Source organism: Pholcus phalangioides, unplaced genomic scaffold (genome assembly GCF_987345545.1).
Source record: "Pholcus phalangioides strain wild (caught in Gottingen) unplaced genomic scaffold, Ppha-v1.0 ptg000024l_1, whole genome shotgun sequence".
NCBI classification, from domain to species: domain Eukaryota; kingdom Metazoa; phylum Arthropoda; class Arachnida; order Araneae; family Pholcidae; genus Pholcus; species Pholcus phalangioides.
This window is the reverse complement of record NW_028301616.1, coordinates 26,553,470-26,576,247: the sequence shown is the minus strand read 5'-3', so window position 1 is coordinate 26,576,247 and position 22,778 is coordinate 26,553,470. Positions and strand designations below refer to the sequence as shown.

The 22,778-nt window shown below is 34.4% G+C and overlaps 1 protein-coding gene across 1 annotated transcript in view; it reads right to left on the bottom strand.

Moving 5' to 3' along the window:
* Positions 1–1,851: 1,851 nt before the first annotated feature.
* The window catches only part of LOC149069108 (CD109 antigen-like), a 79,248-nt gene continuing 58,321 nt past the window's right edge, over positions 1,852–22,778 (bottom strand). Inside the window, exons 12-35 of the mRNA XM_089251292.1 lie at positions 21,845–22,063; positions 21,370–21,723; positions 21,058–21,252; positions 20,782–20,931; positions 20,541–20,657; positions 20,396–20,450; positions 20,109–20,259; positions 19,557–19,674; positions 17,776–17,889; positions 17,577–17,678; positions 13,947–14,075; positions 13,690–13,834; positions 12,218–12,394; positions 10,803–10,884; positions 9,905–10,061; positions 9,663–9,725; positions 7,551–7,725; positions 7,272–7,462; positions 6,220–6,372; positions 5,702–5,764; positions 5,485–5,597; positions 5,209–5,371; positions 4,207–4,309; positions 1,852–2,886 (exon numbers count right to left, since the gene is read on the bottom strand). Of these exons, the coding sequence (XP_089107418.1) occupies positions 2,702–2,886; positions 4,207–4,309; positions 5,209–5,371; positions 5,485–5,597; positions 5,702–5,764; positions 6,220–6,372; positions 7,272–7,462; positions 7,551–7,725; positions 9,663–9,725; positions 9,905–10,061; positions 10,803–10,884; positions 12,218–12,394; positions 13,690–13,834; positions 13,947–14,075; positions 17,577–17,678; positions 17,776–17,889; positions 19,557–19,674; positions 20,109–20,259; positions 20,396–20,450; positions 20,541–20,657; positions 20,782–20,931; positions 21,058–21,252; positions 21,370–21,723; positions 21,845–22,063 (3,474 nt within the window). The 3' untranslated portion in view covers positions 1,852–2,701. The remainder of the gene's footprint in view (positions 2,887–4,206; positions 4,310–5,208; positions 5,372–5,484; positions 5,598–5,701; positions 5,765–6,219; positions 6,373–7,271; positions 7,463–7,550; positions 7,726–9,662; positions 9,726–9,904; positions 10,062–10,802; positions 10,885–12,217; positions 12,395–13,689; positions 13,835–13,946; positions 14,076–17,576; positions 17,679–17,775; positions 17,890–19,556; positions 19,675–20,108; positions 20,260–20,395; positions 20,451–20,540; positions 20,658–20,781; positions 20,932–21,057; positions 21,253–21,369; positions 21,724–21,844; positions 22,064–22,778) is intronic.

The following is a 22,778-nucleotide window of genomic DNA, read 5'->3' as shown; positions in this document are numbered from 1 at the left end:
TGCTTCTCGCATTCAGCGATGGGCGCTTGTACTATCAGGGTACTCGTACAACATTGTGTATCGGAAAGGATCTTCTCATGCTAATGCTGATGCTTTCAGTAGGCTACCTGTGCCGACAACTGTGACTGATTGTCCAATGCCTGCTGATGTAATATTATTGCTGGAATCTATGGATGATGGCGCGGTAACCAGATTTCATTTCCAGAAGGAGTTAGATGCTGATCCTGTTCTGTTGAAAGTGAAGAGATACATAGCACAAGGCTGGCCCAGGCGTGTAACGGCTGAAATTCGTCCTTTCTGGCTCTGCCGAACTGACTTATCAGTGGAAAATGGTATTATTATTCGTGCGAATAGAATATATGTGCCACCAAAGTACAGGAAGTACGTGCTGTCGGAGCTTCATGGGGGTCACCAAGGTATGGGTGCTCTCAAAGCCTTGGCTAGACAGTCTGTGTGGTGGCCGAATATTGATAAGGACATTGAGGACTTGGTACGTTCGTGCATCGATTGTCAAGTCGAAGCTTCCGTTGCTCCATCAAACTTGGCACCATGGCCTTCCACAACGGAGCCTTGGAGCAGAATTCATATCGACCATGCAGGCCCGTTTGATAACCACATCGTTTTGTTAGTAGTGGATGCTGCCACTAAGTGGTTGGAAGCAATTCCGGTGTCTTCGACATCGTCAGCTGCTACGGTCGCTGCACCCTACGATCCCTCTTCGCGAGATTCGGACTGCCTAGGACAATCGTCAGTGATAACGCAACATCGTTCACTAGTCAGGAGTTCTCGGATTTCCTTCGTAGGAACGGAGTCATCCATGTCCGAGCTGCGCCGTATCACCCGCAGTCAAATGGGTTGGCTGAACGAGCGGTGCGCTCCATGAAGGATGCTTTGAGGAAAATTAAGGGCGGTTCCTTCCAGGAAAGGCTTGACAGATTTCTGTTTCACTATCGAAGGACACCTGTCTCATCAACTGGTCAAGCTCCTGGTACGGCGATGTTCAACAGAGTCATGAGAAGCAGGTTGGACCTGTTGAAACCGGGTCAACATATGGCGACGGATCCCGATCTCAAACCCAAGTTTGCACCTGAGGATAAGGTATGGTGCAGGAACTACGCAAGTGGCCCAAAGTGGATCCCAGGAACGGTTTCCGCTTCAAGGGGGTAGGGTCATGTCGGAAGTGAGTACTCCTTCGGGTCACGTGGTTCGGCATCGGGACCAATTGCGTCAACGGCGTTCGGTGTCACCTTCGCGTTCAGCTGGTTCCGAGGTATCCCAGCAGCCCAATAAATCAGAGGGGCCCGATCAGACGGAGAATACAGAGTCCATCAGAAATGAACCAACGAAGGCAAGGAATCCTCAAGCTGTTGGTTCATCACCTCCTCATCTGAGGCGATCGCAACGTCGCAGGCGACCACCTGAAAGACTAGGTGTGTAATGAGTTGCGTAACTGAACTCGTGCATTGTAGTGCAGACTTTCTTTTAGAAGGGAAGGTGTTATATATGTGTTATATTTATATGTATGACTTGGCAACAGCGCATAGCGCGAGCTCAAATGAGCGCGCGCCGTTCGATTGCTGTGGGATTCGAGTTCTAGCGGCCATGGCGGTCGGTTGTGTTTCTCCGTAGCTATTGTACTAATGTTGGAATAAAGTGTATTTATGCTATTGTGTAATTCCGAATGCTCCTTCAGTCTGACTCTTATAAATGTCTAGTGAGAGACATTTCACCTTGAAACTTAATAAAAGGAAATTTGGCCACCTGACTATGTAAGTCAATTTTTCCTGCAATGTCTTAAAATTTGAAGACCCCCTTGGTTTACATAATTTGCACACAGAAAAACAGTCAATATAAAAATTCAAATGCTTTTATTTCTCTAAAATATTAAATTTTTTTTTTTACAAAGTCAAGCATAAAATTTTTTATGTCAAGTACTTTTAAAAACATTCTTTGGTGATGTGCACATTTCACTTGGATTTGTTTCTGGGGATAATGATTGATCAATGCGTTTCAAGCAATATCAAATTCTGATTAGGTAAGCACGCAAATAAACTGATTGTATGATCTGCTCTGCAGATTTAAGACATTGAAGTATACAACATATTGCACAGGTAACATTTTCTTTGACGTTAGCGGCAAAATCATGTTTCTCTTATTTTCCCCACTCACATGAAATATGCACATCTATAATTAAAAAGGCCCCCTCTTTCAACATTATATATACAGATAGACAATTTATAAAAGAAAAAAATGCATAAAACACTCTAGAAAATTTTCAAGCTCGCTATACGATTCATAACCAATAGAAAATGGTTAAACTTTTAAAAAAGAGTTCAATGTTTTGTTTAAAATCGATAAAAATTCAGAATTGAAGATTCATTTATGGAATGTAAAACACTTGCTGGAAAGGGGAAATACACTTATACAAAAAGGTGGTGGTGATACAACTAAAAACTATCTACAATTGAAAAAAACAATATCACTTATCAAAACGATGCTGCCTTCGGACTATAAATTACAGTTCCTTACAGTGACTGGCTGGATGATTATTTCGCTATGACATTTACAATTCCTATGTGTTAAAACCGTCCGTTCAAAAAACACAAACACGATTCTTCATTCGCACAGAAGGTTAAGTCTGCTCGTGTTGCAGTTGGGATTGGTGCTGTTTTCACAAAGCCAGCTTTGGCAACAGTTTTATTTATAGCTGCTTGGTGGTCCAGAGCCAACTGCAGGCAATAATACCTAAAGCAAAAACCGTGGCACCATGAACAGTTCGAGTACCACTGCCACCATGCTGAGATTCACAAATTTCACAATCGGGACCCTCGCAAATTGCACATACTGTAACGCTCTTCGGTTCATAGAAAACCCTGGCACTCTTAGCTAGAAGAAAAATAAAAGTGACTTAATGTGTGTAAAAAACAATGAATAAACTTATTTTGTAGAAACATTGATTTATTTAAATTTCAAAAAAGTTCATTCTTAATCTCAGCGGTTCCCAATACTTTTAGTCATGGACCCCCGGAAATATTGATGTCTGCCATGGACTCAATTTATAGCAGCAAAAACCACAATCATCTATCAGCAAGAATGTTCTGAACAATGGATGACTTTTCCAGTACTAGTAAATGTGACGAGATAGCATTGCTATCTATTGGACTAGAAAAGAACTAAAACAATGTTTCATACCCGTTGCCACAAATACAATTTTTTTCTAAAATCATTACTCCTGTAGACTACCAATGTCGCTGTGGTGCTTTTAACTTCTGAGTATTAATTTAATTAAAAAAATTATTTAAATTACTTTTAAACTTGGCACAACTTTTTATAATTCTATAATTGAACTGAGGAGTATGGTCGTTGACTCCTGGGGGCTCCAGGCACCATTAATTAAACTGCTGTTCTAAATTTTTAAAATCATTCAGAAGTATTTCTCATGTTTGGAATTTCGACATTGGTGCACATCAAGCACATAGCCAAAACAAGAAATGGAATAATGATATCTCTAGTGGCATGTTTAAACTCAGCATAGGTGTTAATTTTTCATCAAGAGAAATTCTATAAATCAAAACTGAAACGTAAGTTAGAACTAAAATGGAACTTCCATTCTTATTATACAGCCAAGCTCAGATACAACAAAGTCACATGAGACGATGAAAAAATATTCATAACACATCACATACCTTTTATAACAAATGCATACCCAGAAACTAATTTTTGAAATCTTGGTCAACTTGGCTTTGTTTTATAGAGAATGGTTCGATTAATCAACAGTTTTGCTTTGTAGTCTTGTATATGTGAATAGTGCAAATAGTGGCTTTTATTGAAAAAAAATTTCTAGTCAAACCCCAACAGTACAGCTTTCATGGTACATTAAAAAAAAAAATCTCCCCCTTTTTGAACTATTGACAGATTTTTCAGGACTACCAATTTTTTTTCAATATCTTCCATATGATTTTCTCCCCAGTCTTATCATTTCAATATTGGTTTCAAGAATGCAAATGCATGAAGTAAAAACCCAGTATTTCAGGAGTTCAATGTTCCAATGTGTGCGCCTGTTATCTAGATGAAAATTTTCAATACACGATGGCAACAAGCCAATACGCACAAGGCTATGGAAACTTAATTAGTAAAATATAAATTAAATTCTTAAATTTTAGAGAGATATAGAGATAGAAAAAGGGGAAAATACAAGATACATACCCAGATCATAATAATCATACACTTTCACTGGAACAGGTTTCTGATCCGCAACTTTATGATTTCTGTAAGCAGGGACATCAACACACAGCTCCTCAGAATCAATCTGAAGTTTCAAAAGAAATAATCCAGTTTAGCTAACTATCCCGTAGCTCATGCATTTTCAAACTGATAGCTTTACATACTACTTCCTTGATCTTCCTAGATGGGTAAGCACCTTCCCATGGAACCATCGCCATACAACTTCAAAAAAAAAAAAATCTTATAGGTAGCTTTCACTAATTTGGCACATTAGACCAGGGTGCTGGACCACCAAAATTGCTGGAAGGTAGTTTACTAAAACATCTTAAATTGCATACACTTCTCTGCACAGACATGCATCAATATTTTCTCCCATTCTACACTCACAAGAAGCCTTTATAAAAATGCTGGAGTATTGGACACAGGTCGGATTAGCAGAAATCCATATCAGGAGTAATACATGTATACAGAGAAACCTCCATATGATGATACTGAGGACAAGAAAAAAAAGTTGTAGAAAGATTATATAGAGATAACATTATCAAAAGTGCCACAAAATTTATACTGTTGATCGCATCTCCTCTGAATTAGCCTTGTTAATACCCCTATAAAATACACATTTATCGGCACACTAGCCTATTTACTGCTATGATTTCCAAATAATTAAAGGAAGTTTCAGGAAATGATGCAGAAAATCAGAAGACTGAACTTGAACTGAGGATTTTGATTTTACCTATCCCATCGCTTAATTCAAATAAAAATTGTTTATTAACAAAATATCTCGTTGCAATCAATAGAGTAATAAACTTGATTACCCTGCAGCAACGCATATCTTTGATAGAAATTTTTCCATTATTCCGAGTACTTCTAATGAGAACAGATATTATCATTCTTTCACCAAACCAAAATTAATGTACAATTAGATTATGATCTGTGAGCATATTTCAAATCTTAAAATAAATATGATTGCATAAACCAACTTACTCTGTCGAAATAGATTACTACATTAGTGTCTCCTTCACTTGTTTCTACTCGTTTGATTTTTTTCAATTTACTAATGGATGGTAATGTATCAGCATCTGCTTGGTATCCTGATGGCAATCCTACTTCCATAACTGCCATATTGCTTGCCCCGCCTCCATTATAACTAGAAAATTGAAAGCATCAGAAGTTATAAAACGAAAAATTAAATAATCATTGATTTCATACAAATACGATAGCTAATAAGGAATTTAAAAAAAGACTAAATAGAAAATATACCTTGTACATATATTCAACTCTACATATTTATCAGTAGATGCTCTTCCCATCGCAGGTTTCAGGGAGAAAGCTGGAGTTTCACCAGAAGATTCAATATTGTAAGACCATGTGACCTGCAACAACAAAAGTGATCAAGAAAACCAATCGCAGGGTTAAAAGCCCAAAATTAGAACCTTCACACGAGATCATTAATTTACTTATGCATCAAAGTTCATACCTGTACGATACCAACACCAAATCCTTTAGCTTCAAGCTCGACAATCTTTGTATCGGATGGAAGCTAAAAACATTAAAAACATTGCAACATGTATTGATTTTTGCATAAATATTAAAAAATGACTCATTTTTTTATTTTTTTGACAATTTTTCAGTAAACCTCTTTACAATTATGGGCGTGATATTACGTCCAAACACCAGTGGAATAAATTTAAACAAGTTTTCTTTCCTCTCTTCATCTTAAAGCTTTAAAAACCCTATTGATGTAAGTTACTTTTTCTTTCCACATATAATGTATCTTTCTACTATGTACATGTAAGAGGGAAAGATCACATAGGGCGAGGGCAAAAGAGAAGAAAACTTTATCTTCTCTATACTTTTTTTCTTTTAAATATTTTTTCTTGCCTTTGTTTTCATGTTAGGTTAAGAGAAAGTTACCAGATTTATTGCTGATTTGTTAGAGATAATTCAAATTTATCTTGCCAAAACCATGTACACTAAATGGTTAAGCTAACTTACCATCACTTTTTGCAATACCATGACATTTTCAGAAGAAATATTCAACGTATTCATCTTTCCATCATTGAAACTGTAGCTGACATTAATTGCGATACTTGGAGAAACTAGTCTGGTTGCCAAGGCAGCCAAAGCTTGGATTCCCACAACAGTGTCCTAAAACAATCACAAAATAAATCAGACACTAGTCATTTGAAATGCACTGAAGAATTTTAAAATAAAAATCATTGCTCAATTCTTTCACTACATTTTTCCCTTCATTCAAATACTTTCTTCCTGACTTAAGCAATTAGCTTGGACACTTTGCGGCCCAAAAGGACTTTTGAAAAAGTCTCGTGGAGAGCAATCAGGCCTACAGTATTTAAAATTCACCCATGACAAGCATTCAATATGCTGAATGGCCTGCTCCTAAAATCGAAAGAGATGGCAACACTACTTGAACAAATAAGAACTAAGAAACAAACGTAACGTTAGGGTCACTACATACATTTCAACACATTTACTCATTTGTTAGAAATTCCATGAAAGAATATGGAGGTGCATGTGTGGTTTGGTAAAAGTTTTTTTTTAGGGATTCCATTGATACTTTATAGTGCCCCCCCCCCCTCCACTACAATCACATTTACAAAAACGTTCCTGAAGGCTAGATTTTGCATTTTTGAATGTTTTCAAATTTTACTGAGAAACTAAATTCACAATGAGCCTCTTGTAATCATAAGTGGCCATTATAACAATTAGGTTTTTCCTGATGTCAATTCTACCTTGACAGTGAAAGTTAAGGGTTAAAGGAAGTGAAACTCCATTCACTAGAGATTTATTTTCACTTATTCAAAATCTAGACAAAATTAACATTTCTAGCACATTGACTCATACGCTAGAGATATAACCTCTCAGGGCCACAACTGGGGGGGGGGGGAAAGATAGGGTGGAACAGGCAGGTCTGGTTCCCCAAGCACCGGACCATAGGGGACATGAATTTCATCCTTCAACATTACACGGGGGATGCCAAAATACATGCTCTGGTCCTGCTTCCTCTGCAGTTGTATAAAAATTACCTGAGTTGATGAATAGCCACCATTTTCATTCTGTTGTGAAATCATCCATCTTAAAATTGGTAAAGCACCAGCTACATCTCCTCTGTGAGAATAAGTGAGGAGTGCATAGGCAGTCATCTCGACATCCTGAGACTGTGGGAGATATGTCCTTACTTCAGATTTTCCTTTCCTTGCCCAATGTATAGAGTCAACTGAAAAAAAAAAATTTAAATTTTTCTGTCAATGTTTCACATTTACTTGTAACAAATATAAGAAAGATAAAATATCAAAATAACTTACCACCACGAGTAGCTAAGCTCAATAACTTTTGTAAAGCATCATCTTTTTCAGCATATTCGGCCAGATGCAATGCATAGGTTGTTATCGAAACCATGTATGGATCGGTAGATTTTTGAAGTTCTTTCAAAAGGTATTTCGTTGCTAAGTCCATTTCTTTCCCATATTTCTTCTGGCCCTACAATATGTTTGAAGATAAATACAGCTGTAACTAATGTGTGTGAAAAAAAATCACCATGATTTTACATATACAGTCTAACCCTGTTGTAACTCCAACATCCATCTGAAGAATTTTGGTGCTATAAGGATTTTGGCATTATATCGGATCATGCTTGAGATAATGTTTCACAGAGAGAAGCTCTATTACATAAATTCACGTTTATTGTGAACTCCAGTGTGTGTCTTTTAAGTGTTACTCTATAAATAAAGCCTATTTTATACGCATTCAATTTCAGGTACAGAAAATTTATAGCGTTTATAATTTTACAATTATTTAAATATTTCCTTGATATAAAACTTATCATAAAAACATTTTTAAAATTTATCATCTCTATAAATTTAATGACACATTTTATAAGTATGAAAACACAAACAAAAATTATGGCAGTATCAATTTTTAATCTGTAGTGGTTTGATAATTGTAAATTTCCTTATTTTTGAAATGCGTTGAAATTGACAGGAATGAAAAAAAGGATTTTTCAATGACTACCCCCAACACTTAAAATGCAATGACCAGACAGTAAAAACCATGCACTGGGGAAAAACGTAACTAGACAACGTTGAATAAACTGCAGTATGCTCATTATACACTTTCCTTATCAATAAATCTTTCTTTGAATAGGTTGGTTGTTTAGCTTAGCTTTAAAAAGTCCCTATACACATTCAGATATTCATGAGAAAGGTGCTTTCTGGATCTCTTGGTGTGCCCACAGAAGAGTGGATTTGACCAGACGATTTTAGTCTGATTTTCCACGCTATAAATTTACCATTGAAGGGTCTGAGGAAGTCTGGCTTGGGGGACCCTGCTCTAGGATGTGCAGACCAAACTACATCATTCTTTATTCTTTGTAAGTAATTTGCTCTAAACTGTTATATTGACTAACAGTGGAGTGTAAAAAAGGGTAACTTTTTATGAAAAAGAAATAATGGAAGAAATATCGAACTTTTTCTGGAAAGTAACATTGACTTTGCCATGACATACATCCAAAAAATAATTGATGCTAAAATATACGAGTTTTTTTATATTATAATCCCTACAGGGAAGATTTGTTCACTGAAAATTTATGGTGCTGTAATGGGGTTGGACTACATGTAGAATTTTTAATATAGTTCTATTGACAGTTCAGTAACAATTTACTCTTCAAAACAAAAACCCTACAATATCAATTTTATGCAAGTTGATAATTTGAGATGCAAAGCAATTGAACAGAGTACCAAGTACACAAAGGAAAATTGACTTCTTGTCAGACCAAATGAGCATTGTTAAACTTTAACAGCAACGATACTTAAGATTGTTTCTGAGCACATCAGTGCAGTGGACACCAACACATCACTATAAAAAATAGTAACTGTTAGTTATAAAGTAGAAATATTTAATAAAATTTGGACATTTGTTACCATCTTGCAAAAAAATTCACGTAGTTTTTAAAGCACATACAGTTGCCAAAAAGTTGACAAACAAGCTGATTTTAAAACCATAATTCTAAATGTTTTTTGATATCTCAGTGTTATGTGCTAATCCGATGCTATTTATGTTGCAAGTCAGAAGTGAGAAACTGATGGATATTCAAGATATTTCTAATTTAATGGGTGCAATTCCTGTTGGATTTTTTTTTAACAATTTAATATTCGTTATTCGGCAACATCGGTGAATTTATATCAGCCGACTACCACTGCAGAATCACTGGAATTAGGCTTTCAGAATGGGAAGGATAAAATTGAATGCTGAACTTTGCAGGAAATCTAAAAATTGATTCGTAAAAAATTCCATAACGATCTCAGATATTTGATTTTTTATTTGTAACCCTTTTCTCATTTGCCAATTTTTCCCATAATGATAGAGACATCCTGTTTATTTTCTATAAAATTTGAGTTCTGAAATGCAATAAGACATACCTGGTTCTCCAAAAATGCAATAAGCACATAAGCGGTGAGCGTTGCTCCACTTCCAGCTCCTCCCTAAAATAAATTATATATTTATTCAAATGCACTCAAAAACAATAACAGATTATACCAGGGCTAAAATACAAAAATTTAAATTTTTATTATTCATGAATAGCTAGAGATAAGGGAAACAAAAATCTTTCATTATTCAAATGTTTTATTTGTTTGTCCTTGAACAAAGTTTAAGAAATGACCTGCATGGCTTTGTGATGAACCTCGCCTGGCTCCATAAAGGAGCCATCATTTCTCTGCTGTTTGGCCAACCATTCCAATGCTGTCTCCATAACTTGTTCGTCGACACCGATGAAACTCTCCGCCATATGGAATGAGCGCACCACAAATGCAGTGAGCCTAAATATGGAACAATTTTTTTTTCAACTACATCTCAAATATGAAAACAATATCAATATATTTCTTTTACAGTATCTGTTTCAGTAACAACAAATTTCCATAGAACATGATTTATATAACAAAACAAAATTTTCAAAGTACTTGATTTCTTCCCCCCCCCAAATTGATTTAATGTGTGTAAAAAACAATGAAAAAACTTATTTTGTAGAAACATTGATTTATTTAAATTTCAAAAAAGTTCATTCTTAATCTCAGTGGTTCCGAATACTTTTAGTCATGGACCCCTGGAAATATTGATGTCTGCCATGGACTCAATTTATAGCAGCAAAAACCACAATCATCTATCAGCAAGAATGTTCTGAAAAATGGATGACTTTTTTCCAGTACTAGTAAATGTGATGAGATAGCATTGCTATCTATTGGACTAGAAAGGAACTAAAACAATGTTTCATACCCCTGTCGCCACAAGTACAATTTTTGTCTAAAATCATTACTCCTGTAGACTACCAATGTCGCAGTGGTGCTTTTAACTTCTGAGTATTAATTTAATTAAAAAAATTATTTAAATTACTTTTAAACTTGGCACAACTTTTTATAATTCTATAATTGAACTGAGGAGTATGGTCGTTGACTCCTGGGGGTTCCAGGCACCATTAATTAGACTGAAAAAAATCTGAAAGTCAGTTCAGAATATTAAATAAAAGGAAAAAAAATGAAAATCTGAATCTTATTAGCTCTTACCAAGTACTTCCATTTTTGTCATTGTTTCCGAATGCACTGAAGGATCCATCAGTCCTCTTGTATGTCAGTTCTCTTTGGTAGCCTGAAAAAATAAAAACTTATCACTGAAGCTATGTGAATTTAACATGCTTTGACGTAACAAATCTGGGATACAAATTTAGGCGTCATACATACAGGTACCCAAAAACCAAACAAAACTAGTTTTCAAAATATTTTCCCACATTTTACTCCTAAAATATTTATTTCTACAATTTGTAATAGAATGATCATGCATTTTTTAAAACTTAAAATAATGGTTAAATTATTATTGCATCATAATAGGTTTCTTCAATCTTGCATGCATTGCTAAATGCTGGTGGGTGTGTGTGTGTGTATTCATTATTTGCACAGTAATAATTAACTTTTTTCAGGGTTCACAAACCAGCTTAGATCCGAAATATTTTGTGCCTGTATTTTGATTAAATGAATAAAATCATTTTAAATGTATGAGTGAACTTCAGCCAAGTCTGTTTAGTACTTCATAGCAATGTTCAACCTTTGGTTGGCAAACTGCCCTTGTTTATCAAACTAAATGGCTTTAATGTGAATGCTATTTACATAAATTCTTATGCATATTCGAGATTCACCATATTTTTTCAGTGAACATAAGGAGGCATCACCTTTCTCATAATCAAGTGTTACAATATTATAAATAATGAAAAATCCTGTGTATGATTCAGCAGATTTAAATGAAATTCACTAATAATTAAAATCAAAGAACCAAAACAGGATTTTTCATTCCTTTGTATAGAAGAATTTTTTATACTCATCTATAAATATTTCAGAAATAATTTCAAAAAAATTCTAAATGTAGTCATTACTATTTCATCTTCTAAGAAAATAGCTGCAGATAATGTATATTACATGCCACTGCGTATCAAAAAAATTTCTTCAAATCTGCAGGTTGTAAGAGTGCAATGTTACATGTACAGCCGAGTCAAATATCTGTTCAAGTTGTAGTTTTCATGATGCTTCAAACCTTCAATGTTGAATAGCTTGAATTGCTATCTCATTCAAGTTTCTCGACAGTCATTACACATTCAAAATAATGAAGATTAGGCTGCACGTATCTAATACACTGGAATATCACAAACAATTTAACATTAACTCTGTACATATTGTTTTCTCTTAATGGAAGTGAGCAAGCCCTTTAGCTGCATTTGCTTTATCGAAAAATATCTCAAAAGTATTGCAGAAATCTTTACAAATGTACACAACTGTCCCATGAAATAAGCTGCTATAGTGAATGACTGTAACCTATGTCATACAATGAAATTAAGCAGCTAGCTGTACAGTTTGTCTCACTAAATTCAGTCAATTAGGAAGTAAATTTTGAAAATACAAAAATTCATTTATTCAGAAATTGTTTAGCTTACCACTTTCCATATAATGCAAAGATTTTTTCTGAATAGCTGGTGAGAGTCTGTTGGCCCTTTGAAGATACCTGGTTATCACAATGTTTGGTACAAACAAGAGCATATTTTGTTCGCCGCAGCCATACGGCATCCTAAGCAGCTGATCAAGATTATTCACTGTTGGTCCCAACAGGTCACCTATGGAAAAAAAGAAAAACAACAAACGTATATTTAAGATATCAGAGGGAAAGTGGGGCAAAATTGGGTACCAAATTTTGAGATCACATCATTCTGAAATGTGAAAAGAAAATAACGAAACTTAAATATCTATTGACGCTATATAACTACCTGAATATATTAGTATTTCGTAAATTATGATTTTTTTTTCAGAAAGAGGATCACATACCCGGTATTGCCCCACAGATGGGATAAAACTACATAACCTTTGAAATGCATGTAAAAAAATAAAGTTTATCAAAAAAATGAAAAATTTACATTTGTATTTCAAATTATACATTTCACTTCAGCTAAAATATGATCCTCCTTTTATTAAAATTTAACTTTCAAAGTTAAAACTTATGAATGTGGTTTTTCCACACTTTGCAATTAGAAAAAACCACATGAGAAAAATAAGATCTTCCTCTGTATTAGAGCGTAGTTTGAGTGAACAGTAAAAAGGCAACACTAGATCCATTCTCTTGATTTCAACTACACATAATATAATGTTCATTGCAAAATAGACATTTAAGAATTGTCTTGTTCTTATAATTCTATTGAAATAGTTTTATTTTTTCTATTGACTTCATCTACTTTCTTCTTGTGCTTTCATATTTATAAGTGGATGTTGAAAATTATCAAGATTATCATTAGGAAGGAGGAGCAAACACCATAGTCATTTTTCTTTTTTGCTTTGAAATCTGAGATGTTTCATTGGCAACATTTATATAATGGCCTAATAACTTTTACTGCTGCTTCCGAAGAAAGACTTTAATTTCGTCCTCAAGTTCTGCTATTGAGAAAGATTATGGTTTAAAATATAACTGTGGTACCTGGTTTCACTCCTACACTGACATTCACGAGACAAGATATGGCACAATTTTATTCAGTGATGTCTCTAATTTTCTAGATGCATTCAAATGTTACTTGAAAAATAACTAATACACTCAAACTTAGCTAAATGATTGAAGAATCATAATCGTAAGTATGGCAAATATAATGCACAAAATTCCGTAACCACCCACTCTCTAATTTTAGTTCAAATTTCTTTAAGGGGTGCAGAGCAGTAACCTACATGTTTTTGGGTGAATCTCAGTAAGGCATTATCTCCTTATCTAGTACCAAGTTTGACCCACCTACTTGGTTTTGCTCAACTCTCTCCTGCTTGAATTTGTTAAAAGTTGCTCTTCGATATAGTATAAATTACTGACCAGGGTATAGTCAAGTTCAAAATCGACTGTGTATTATTTCAACTAATTTCTTGTTGGAAAACTTACCAATGGCAGAAATAGAAATGGATTCAGATCCTGCAACAGCATCCTTGGGTATCGGGATATCAACAGATGTTTTAACAGGTTTAGAGTCTGTATTTCTCAGGTCAATGAGCACAGCTTTGTTGAAATATTGGGGTGCACCTTCAGCCTGCAAAATTAAAATAGATATCGAAACATAATATGAACACGCCCAAAATATAACCTCTACATGAATTTAAATAAAATAAAACCAATTGGTGTAACTTTTGGCAGATATATACCTTCACAAGTAACTTCCTGACTACAGAATCACCACCGAGTTTTGTTGTTGCAGTAACTGCAAGATCAATGTACCCTATTTTCTTTGGAGTAATTAGGAATGGAACAGAGATGCCATCTTCAGCTGGGACCTGTGAATAAAAAACTATTTTAGATGTAATCATACTTAATGAATCAATAACAAATTTGGTAAATTTATCAGATTGATAAGGATAACCGAGACGCGAGTGATAGCAGTAAAATTACGCGTTTTACTCTTAAACTACAATTGTACATGAGTAATAAATTGCTGGATTGATTTACAGTAATTCGGAGTAAGAAAAGAAAGGGTCCTCCTTGTGCATACAAATAAATATATTTCCAAATATTAGCGCAGCCAAAAGGGTTTTTTTCTGTTCATTTGGCATTTCTGAAGAGCAAATTTCTTAGTGACAAATATTTCTTTTGTGATGAAACTTACTGTCCTAAACTCCCCTAGCAATGGAGATGAAGACGAAAAAAATCCAAATAAGCAATTAAAAATCATTCAATATTCCAGAAATGATGCACCTAAATAACTCCACAAAACTTGGGAGAATTGACCAAATTTTATGTTAAATATACATTCAATAGGAATTAGTACGGGCAATACTTTAGCCTTCACATTGATGCAATTCGTATATACAGAAATTTATCGACATCGGCTCATCCTATAATTACATAGAATTAAGGTGTTTATATACCTTTGATTATAGAGAACTGTCATTCAACTTTAAAAGATTTTTTCACCTGATAGAAATGACATAGTCTAAAAAATTTGTTTCACATCTACATTGTTGCTTCTAGTTTATCCAATTCAGTTCAACTAGCTTTTTACAAATCGGATGCAATTTAATTGTTTAAAAAATTGTATCTTAAATGTTCCCTTGATGAGGGAGAAAACTTTGATTCTTGTCAACTTAAAATATTGAAAAGGATGTTTCTTCCAAGTTAAAATCAAAGATTGGTATTCAATTCACAATCTCTTCATCTCTCAGGTTTTTATATTATCACAAAACTGGAAATACAGAGGTTTCGCTGTATTTTTTATTTTCTGTGTGGTAGTGTGAGCATCATGTTAAACTTTCATCGTGAGGATTCGGTTCAAAACCCCAACTGGCTGCACAGTAGTAGTCCCTTTACAGAGAGCCGGAAAATCTTTTACTGTATTATGTGTGTATTGCGTTAAAGACATCAACGTAATTACAAGGGACAGATTTTAATTGAGCACAGGTTTCCATTTGATTCAAGTTCAATTGATGTGTGCAAAATTAAATTATATACGAGATCGTTGCATAAACAAAATTGAAAATAAAATATTTAAAAAATAGGTAAAATAATGTATATTATTTACTCTACAATTATACTGAATATTTAGGCTCAAACATCTGTATAAACATCATCCTACAGTTCTTTTTTCTGAAATAATGACATTCACGTTCTTTTTTACATTCTAAAATTTTAAATGAGAGAATCAACATATGTCGGTTTCAGTTTGTGTATCGTCTTTCTTTATGTAATCTTCAGCACATAGTAACTAGGATTTTTGTGGGGATTGGCAGGCAACATGATTTTGCCACCCTAAACACTGGGTAGTTAAATTATTTCATAACTGTATTTTTGTTCCCAAAATTTACAGCACAGGCATTTGCTTTGCGTATCATTTGTATAAAACCAACCCTTATACCAATTCCTCCCATAGAAAAGCCTGTTTTCCAAAAAATTTTGCTACGACTTCACAAAGCAACTGATTTACTACACATGGTTTATTAAAACCACGGCATCAAGTACGGAAACAGTTTTTGCTAATCTGTAGGTGGATAATGTAAAACTCTTATTGGTAAACAGATTGCATAAAAATTTTTGGTAGAGCATGTCATCACCAGAAGGTGTTTTATTAAGAAATAAATTTCGGCAAAAGTTTACAATTTTAACAATAGTTAAACACTTTTACAATTGTTATTGCAACAAAACATGTTCAACCTGATGACCATTTTCAGATACCATGTGAAATCACAAGATGGCATGTTCCACAACTGACCAAAGTGTGTGCAGGAAAATGTTCAGTACATAGCATGAAATGCTGGCTTTAAAATCAGGTAAAATTATTGGATTGTCACTACTTACCAGACATTTCAAATGCCCCCAAAGCCAAAAATTACATGGATTAAGGTCTGGGGATAGGGAAGGTCATAGATTAGAAAAACGCTGGTTGATGACTCCTTTTGTAAAAAACATTTTAAGAACATTAACACACCGCAATGTGTGTAGGAGCTTCATCTTGCATAAAAATTATGTTTGCAAGACAGTGATGCGCTTGCAGAGGTGGAACAATTTTGTTCTGTAACAGCAATCGCCAGGAAGCTATGCATCAAACATGTCACTTGACTTGAGAATGTAACTCCTCATAGAATTAGGCACAGAATAAATACAGTAAATCCACTGCACACCATATCACTTTTGGTGAATGCAACAGAACCTCTAAAATAACGTGCAGATTGATTCCCAAATCAATTGTAAGTATTGAGCAGTTGTAAGTATTGACTGCACCATCCAAATGAAAATGCACTTAGTCTGTACAGAGGATATTCCAACGCCATTCTGAATTGATCTCAATGCGAGCTAGAAATTGTAGCGAGAACCAGAGTCAAGCATCACAATCACGTGGAAACAACCGCTGCACAAGTGAAAGTTTATACGAACAATAGAGGATATTCCACATGATCTTATGGAACGTTGCCTATCCAACGTTTATGCTGAAGTGAAACCTGCTGCACCGGGTCTATGGAAACAGATTTTCTTCTAGGACAAACAGCCAAAGGATCCTATGGTTTGAAATTTATAGGTTTATTATTTATGGTTTTGAAATTATTTTTTTTCGATATTTCTGTAGAGCAGTTACTGCGGAATCGCTGCTTTGGTAAAACAATTTGACCAAAAAAGATCAAACTTATCGTCACTGTAAGCAGCAAACACAGAGAGAAACAATATCTCTGCAAATATTTGTTTTATAACTTCTATGTGACATCACATAAATTTACATGTTTACTACAGGTGAAATGCCCTCTGGTGACGACATGTGCAACTAATTCTTTCCCCTGAAACAAAGTCCCATCATTTTATTAAGTCCTCCACAAAAATTTTAAATTTTTTTGATTGGTTTTGCTTGTAGGCTACTTTAAAATAGGGTCTTTTAATTATGGACGACATGTAGAAAAGGGCAGAATTTTCATTTTCCAAAAATTTGACAGGTTCCATTTTATCCAGGTTTTAATATGTATTTTGACATTGAAATCAACAGACTAAGATTTTTTTGTTGACAGGTTTCTGCTTAACACAGGTTCCATTAAAGACAGGTTTACTATACAAAAATTAGGGCATCTGCAGTTTTAACTTCAAATTAAAGACAAATGACATCATTAAAACATTGAGCACAAATCTGACAACATAAATACATAAAGACCGCGCATATATCGAGACAGAATCCTTTGCGACATGCACCAATAATTCCATTGAGGAATGTATATGAGATGTATGTATGGTAAAAGTTTAATATACACTGATGAGCGTATAACATGATTAATGCTAGAGATCAAAATTACAGAAACGAATACCTCAACAGTCTTGGTCATTCTTTTGTTTGCTTCTGGATCTACATCATTAGCAGTCAAAGTGAAATCAAATTCATTATTCAAATTCTCTAGCGTTACATCAGCCTATAGAAAAAACAAGTTGGATATTTATGATTATGTATGAAGAAAACTTGTTTATGCACAATGACTGCCCAGTTAAAGTATAGAACAAACATCTCACCTTCACAGGTTTCTTGTTGTAATTGAAAACTATCGCTTCAATGTACACAGATTCTGAACGAATAATTGAATATGGTAGATTTAGTTTGATAAAGAATGGTCTGAATACTGTAACCTGTAAGGAACATTTTAAGTTAAGACACACGAACAAAAATAAATGTATCAAACGATATTTTTAAAAATTTCTGCCCGGCCCACTTATAACAAGCTTGCTTTCAAAGTAAATCTGGATCTGACAAGCAAATTAAATGTTTTTTGGTATAAATGCTAACTGCATACTTTTAATAAACAGGTTTTCACTGTACCTTGGAATTAATAAGCAATTTAAAAGGGAAACTTGAAAAAATGAAGTTGAGAAACAATAAGTGAATTTCCTTTATTTTTCTCACAACATAGATATACAATTTATAAACAATAAATAAATAAATAATTCAAAAAATGTCTATCCCCCCCCCCCCCATAATGTTTCAGGGATCTGTTCAGACATTTTTTTAAAGGTCCAGTTTTTATGTAAAAATTGTGTTTGCGAGAAGAGCCATTACACTTAAAAAAATAACCAATACAGTAAAAAATAATTTTTGGTGGAAAGCAAAACAATTTAGTTATAACAAAGAAATAAATGCTAAATTTATGATTTCATTAATTTGTATTTTATGAAGGGTCCTTTTTTAGATCACGAATTTTGGGAATCTGGACCCAAATTTCGGCTGGACAGACCAGTGTTTGTTGCCAATGTACAGTAAGAGCAACACTTTATATAAAAGGTAAAGAGGAAGATTTCAAAAGGAACATAAACAGACGAAACCAGAGTTTTAAATTCAGTTATAAATATAATTACAATTCAATTTTATAGTTAATTTGACCCTCGTTTAACTTCCAATACAGACTCAATGCATGTGTATGAGGAACAATCGAAATTCTTTTCTTGTGATGAGTTTTGTTTTCGGGGGGGGGGGGGGAAAAGAGAAGAGAGGGAATGCCAAAAACGCAAAAGTTTAACCATTAAATATAAAATAGAAGATATAAAGCTGCTGAAAGTGCAAAAAATATTTTATACATCTAATATCCATATCGTTTTGCATTGATAACCTCAGCCCCCAGGTTCCAGTGCTCGAGTCCCCAAATAAATTGAGGGGCTGAGCCAGCACCTCCAAGAGATAGGCCTCTCATGCTGCTTGTGACGTCAGCAAGTAGTCCATTTTCCCTCAGTATATTCAGGAAAAAAAAAATTTCCTGCTCATGCCAGTATCATCGTTGTGTGGAAAAAGAAATGATCAGGTTCAGAACTGACGATTTCTATGCCCCACATTCAATCACCATGCAGTATTTGTGAGCCAACTAGGAAGATTCTACGCCAAAATAAGAAAAACCAAGATGCTGTGGTTCAAAATGTGACAAACTTGCTAGGTAGTATTAATGTGACATGAACTTGGCAACCCATACAGAGGTCTATCTCTAGGAGGTGCTGGCTGAGCCTTTTCCAATTCATGAATACACAATGCAATGCACCATTCCACCTCCTTGTATGGGCTTCATTCCCCATATATGGGGGCAGATGGCAGTTTTCAGCTTCCCCCAATATTTTATTCATGTTGGTACCTCCGGTGTTCTTACACAATTTTGGAAATCAAGTGAATATTGCATATTTTTTGCTTGAATAAAGACTTAGCAAGTGACCTGATTTAACGAGCATTTTTGTTGGAAACAAGCTTTTCGTTATAAGAGCGTTCGACTATACATTTTGTCAGGAAGAAATTAACAAAGCCAAAGTCCTGTATGTACCTTTGATGTGCGTGGAGTTATGCCTAGTCCTTGAACGGAATCCATCGCAAATGCACTTATGACCCATGAAGTTATTGTATCAGGAACTGGACTACTGATGACCATTTTTCCATCATTCCTTCAAAACAAATATTTCTTTTATCATACATTTATATTCTTGGAATAACATGAAAATTTTAATTTTCAAACTAGATGAAATGAAATAAAGCTATTCAAATACAAGATTCTCTAAAATGATTTAGATCTTATTCGGCTATTATTTAGACTTATTTACCAATCTATTAACAGTAGGCATTAATTTCTTAATACAGTCTTGTTTTCTAAAACTTCAGTCAACTGACTATCTCAAATAACCTTCAAAGTCATGCTATTAGCATTGTATTTTTTATGTCAGGACTGTAACTAGAATTGTATTATTTTGCTGTCTCCCCACAAATTCAAACTTTGATAATTTTACAGCAGTATTCTATGTGTCCACCTAAATTTGCCACCCAGAGCATCTGTCCTCCTTTAGTTCCGGCTCTGACCGAAGTCAACAAAATAGTCATTTACCCAGCTGCCGTGAGATTCCACAACCATGTTTCAGGAAAGTGCTTCCTGACTCTAGGAGATCCTTTGCCCACTGAGTTTGGATTCATTATCGAGTCAACAACAAGATTGTCATCCGATTCTTCAGAAAGAGTATGGTATGATCTGTACATGACTGGAAATAAAATGAAAAAATTAACAGTCTAATATGATAATTTAAAAGAGAATTTGAGAAATCTATATACAATAGCCGAACATTTTAAAATTGAAATAAATAGTTATAAGAATAAAAATATTTTGGCTATACTTACTCAACTGAACATATCTGTAGACTAATCCATTAGTTAGGACCACTACACCACTATCCTATAATCAGGATAAACATAGATTACATGTGCACTTGAAATCTTATGTGAAGTTTTAAAATCATCAAGGAACATTGTTTCTTCTACTTACATCAAATATATCATACGCAGTCGCTGATCCGGGCCACCATAGAGATCTCTTCTTCCTGAAAAACGGACCGAATCGTCTTTTCTTACCTCCATCGTAAGTCTGGAGCTCAGTTATGACCTAGAAATAATTTGGAAACAGTCAAGCAAAGTACAATGGATAATTTTTATGTCGCCAATACCTTCTTAAAAGCTTAAAATGAAAAGAATAAATACAAGAAACTTAATTCTCATTATTTACTAACATCATCTTGAGTAATATCGTTTCCAGATTTCAACAAAAGAACACTTTGATCAATGCCAAGGACACCAACTAAAGCCCCAGCTTTCGTCTCTACTGTAACATTCACCATGCCACCAGGCTTGGTCTCTTTGACATTAGTATTGATGCTCACCTAAAAATAAAGAAGGTAGACTTCAGAAAAAACTAAGCAAAACCGGTACTAGAATAAACATGTTTTGGAATAAGCTGCTTGAACACTTGTGTGTTGATTAGTCAACAAATTAAATAATTTACTCACTGGAGTTCTGAAGACCCCTTCAACATCAAAATTCACAGCATCAGCAACAACTTCATTATTATCGGGCCTTACATAATAAACTACTATCCTTGCTTTAGGAGTCATCTGATGGGTTACAGGCAATGGGAAGCGATACGACTTCACATTCGGAATGTCTATGCTACCAGCTAATACAATATCTCCACGTCCTAAAACCTGAAAGACAAAATCAGACCATAGAGAAAATTCTGCAAAATCACCTATAGCATGTGATAAATAAAGCAATATAAAAATGATCAGTTTCATAATGAAAAGGTTCAAGGCTACAATTACCTGATATACGATTTTTGATAAAGGCTCGGTAGCATTCACTTCTAGTTCAATTTCTTTATCGACAGTTGGGTTCGGAGTACGCAACAGAACTTGAATGAAGTTATTACTCGGCGACATGGCAGCTTCAATATTATCCAAGTAATACTGAAGTCCCCTGAACTCTGCATTCATGCTAAGGAATGAGAAGTTCTTATCATTAGGAGGAAAGAAATCCACACTGATAAGTCCATTTGAAGGCACCGAGAGTCTTGTGGTATCCCATTCTTTTTCATCATAAGTGTAACCATATTTTAAAATGATTTGGTCTCCATTGGTAACTACCGCTGGTGTATCATCCTGGTAAGATACTTTAAGCTAAAAATTTAAAGAAAAAAAACAATTCATTGACATGCCTTATTTAAAATGATATAGAAGTTTTGAAAATATTGAATTTCATATAAAAAAATTGTTGCGTCATATTTTTCGAAACACTTACATTAGCAGTGTATTTAAGACCAGGCTTGAAAGATTCGGCAGTCTTTATTAGTTCAACTTTTATCTCTCGATCATACATCCTTATAGAGCTGGTGGAATTGTATCTCCTTTTAGTCAGCTCTTCCTCAACTTCTGCAACGATGTCAATTTCAATGGGAATCTTATCTTTTATTCCAAGATCATCAACTAAGTTCAAGGGTATATCAACTGAGCCATCAATCTGAAAAATTAGAAACATTAAATAAATGCTCTATCAAAGACAACTTCATCTCAGAATTTTTATCACAGTCAAACTTACTTGTAAAAAATCATTTATGTATAAAACTTATACTGCTCAACTATGCTTATAAAGCCAGTACAAATATAACAAAGTTTGCATCTAATGAAAATGTTTAATTTTTTTTCCAGACTTCATTATAAATGGGTTCAACTATAGTAAAAATATTTTAAATACATATATGTGGATATTCTCAAGGGGTAAATAAAATTCCAGAGGGAGCAAAATATTTTTCCTATTCATTTATTTCATGCACAAAAGAATGTGTGACACTGCACAAAGGAACAAAAAATGTGACACCATGCGCCCCCCCACTACTCACATTATTAAGGACATGCAAACTCTTTATCCCCCTTCCCGTTTTTTGTTGATACCGTAATGCCCATCTAAAAAAACAAACTAAAAAACACAATTATAAATCTACAAAATATATGTGGATCTTCAGGTGGATGATTAATAGTTAATACAGCAAAAGCCTGAATATAATGAGTACAGCTTATAATGAGTATCACTGTAACGAATGACTTGCAAGCGATTGCCAAACAGCTAATGTTAAAAGACAAAAATATTCAGTTATAGCAAGTTGAAAATTAGGAAGCATTTGCTAAAATGTGAGAAAATTTCTCAAAAATAGCGTTTCCTACACTTTTAAGAATTG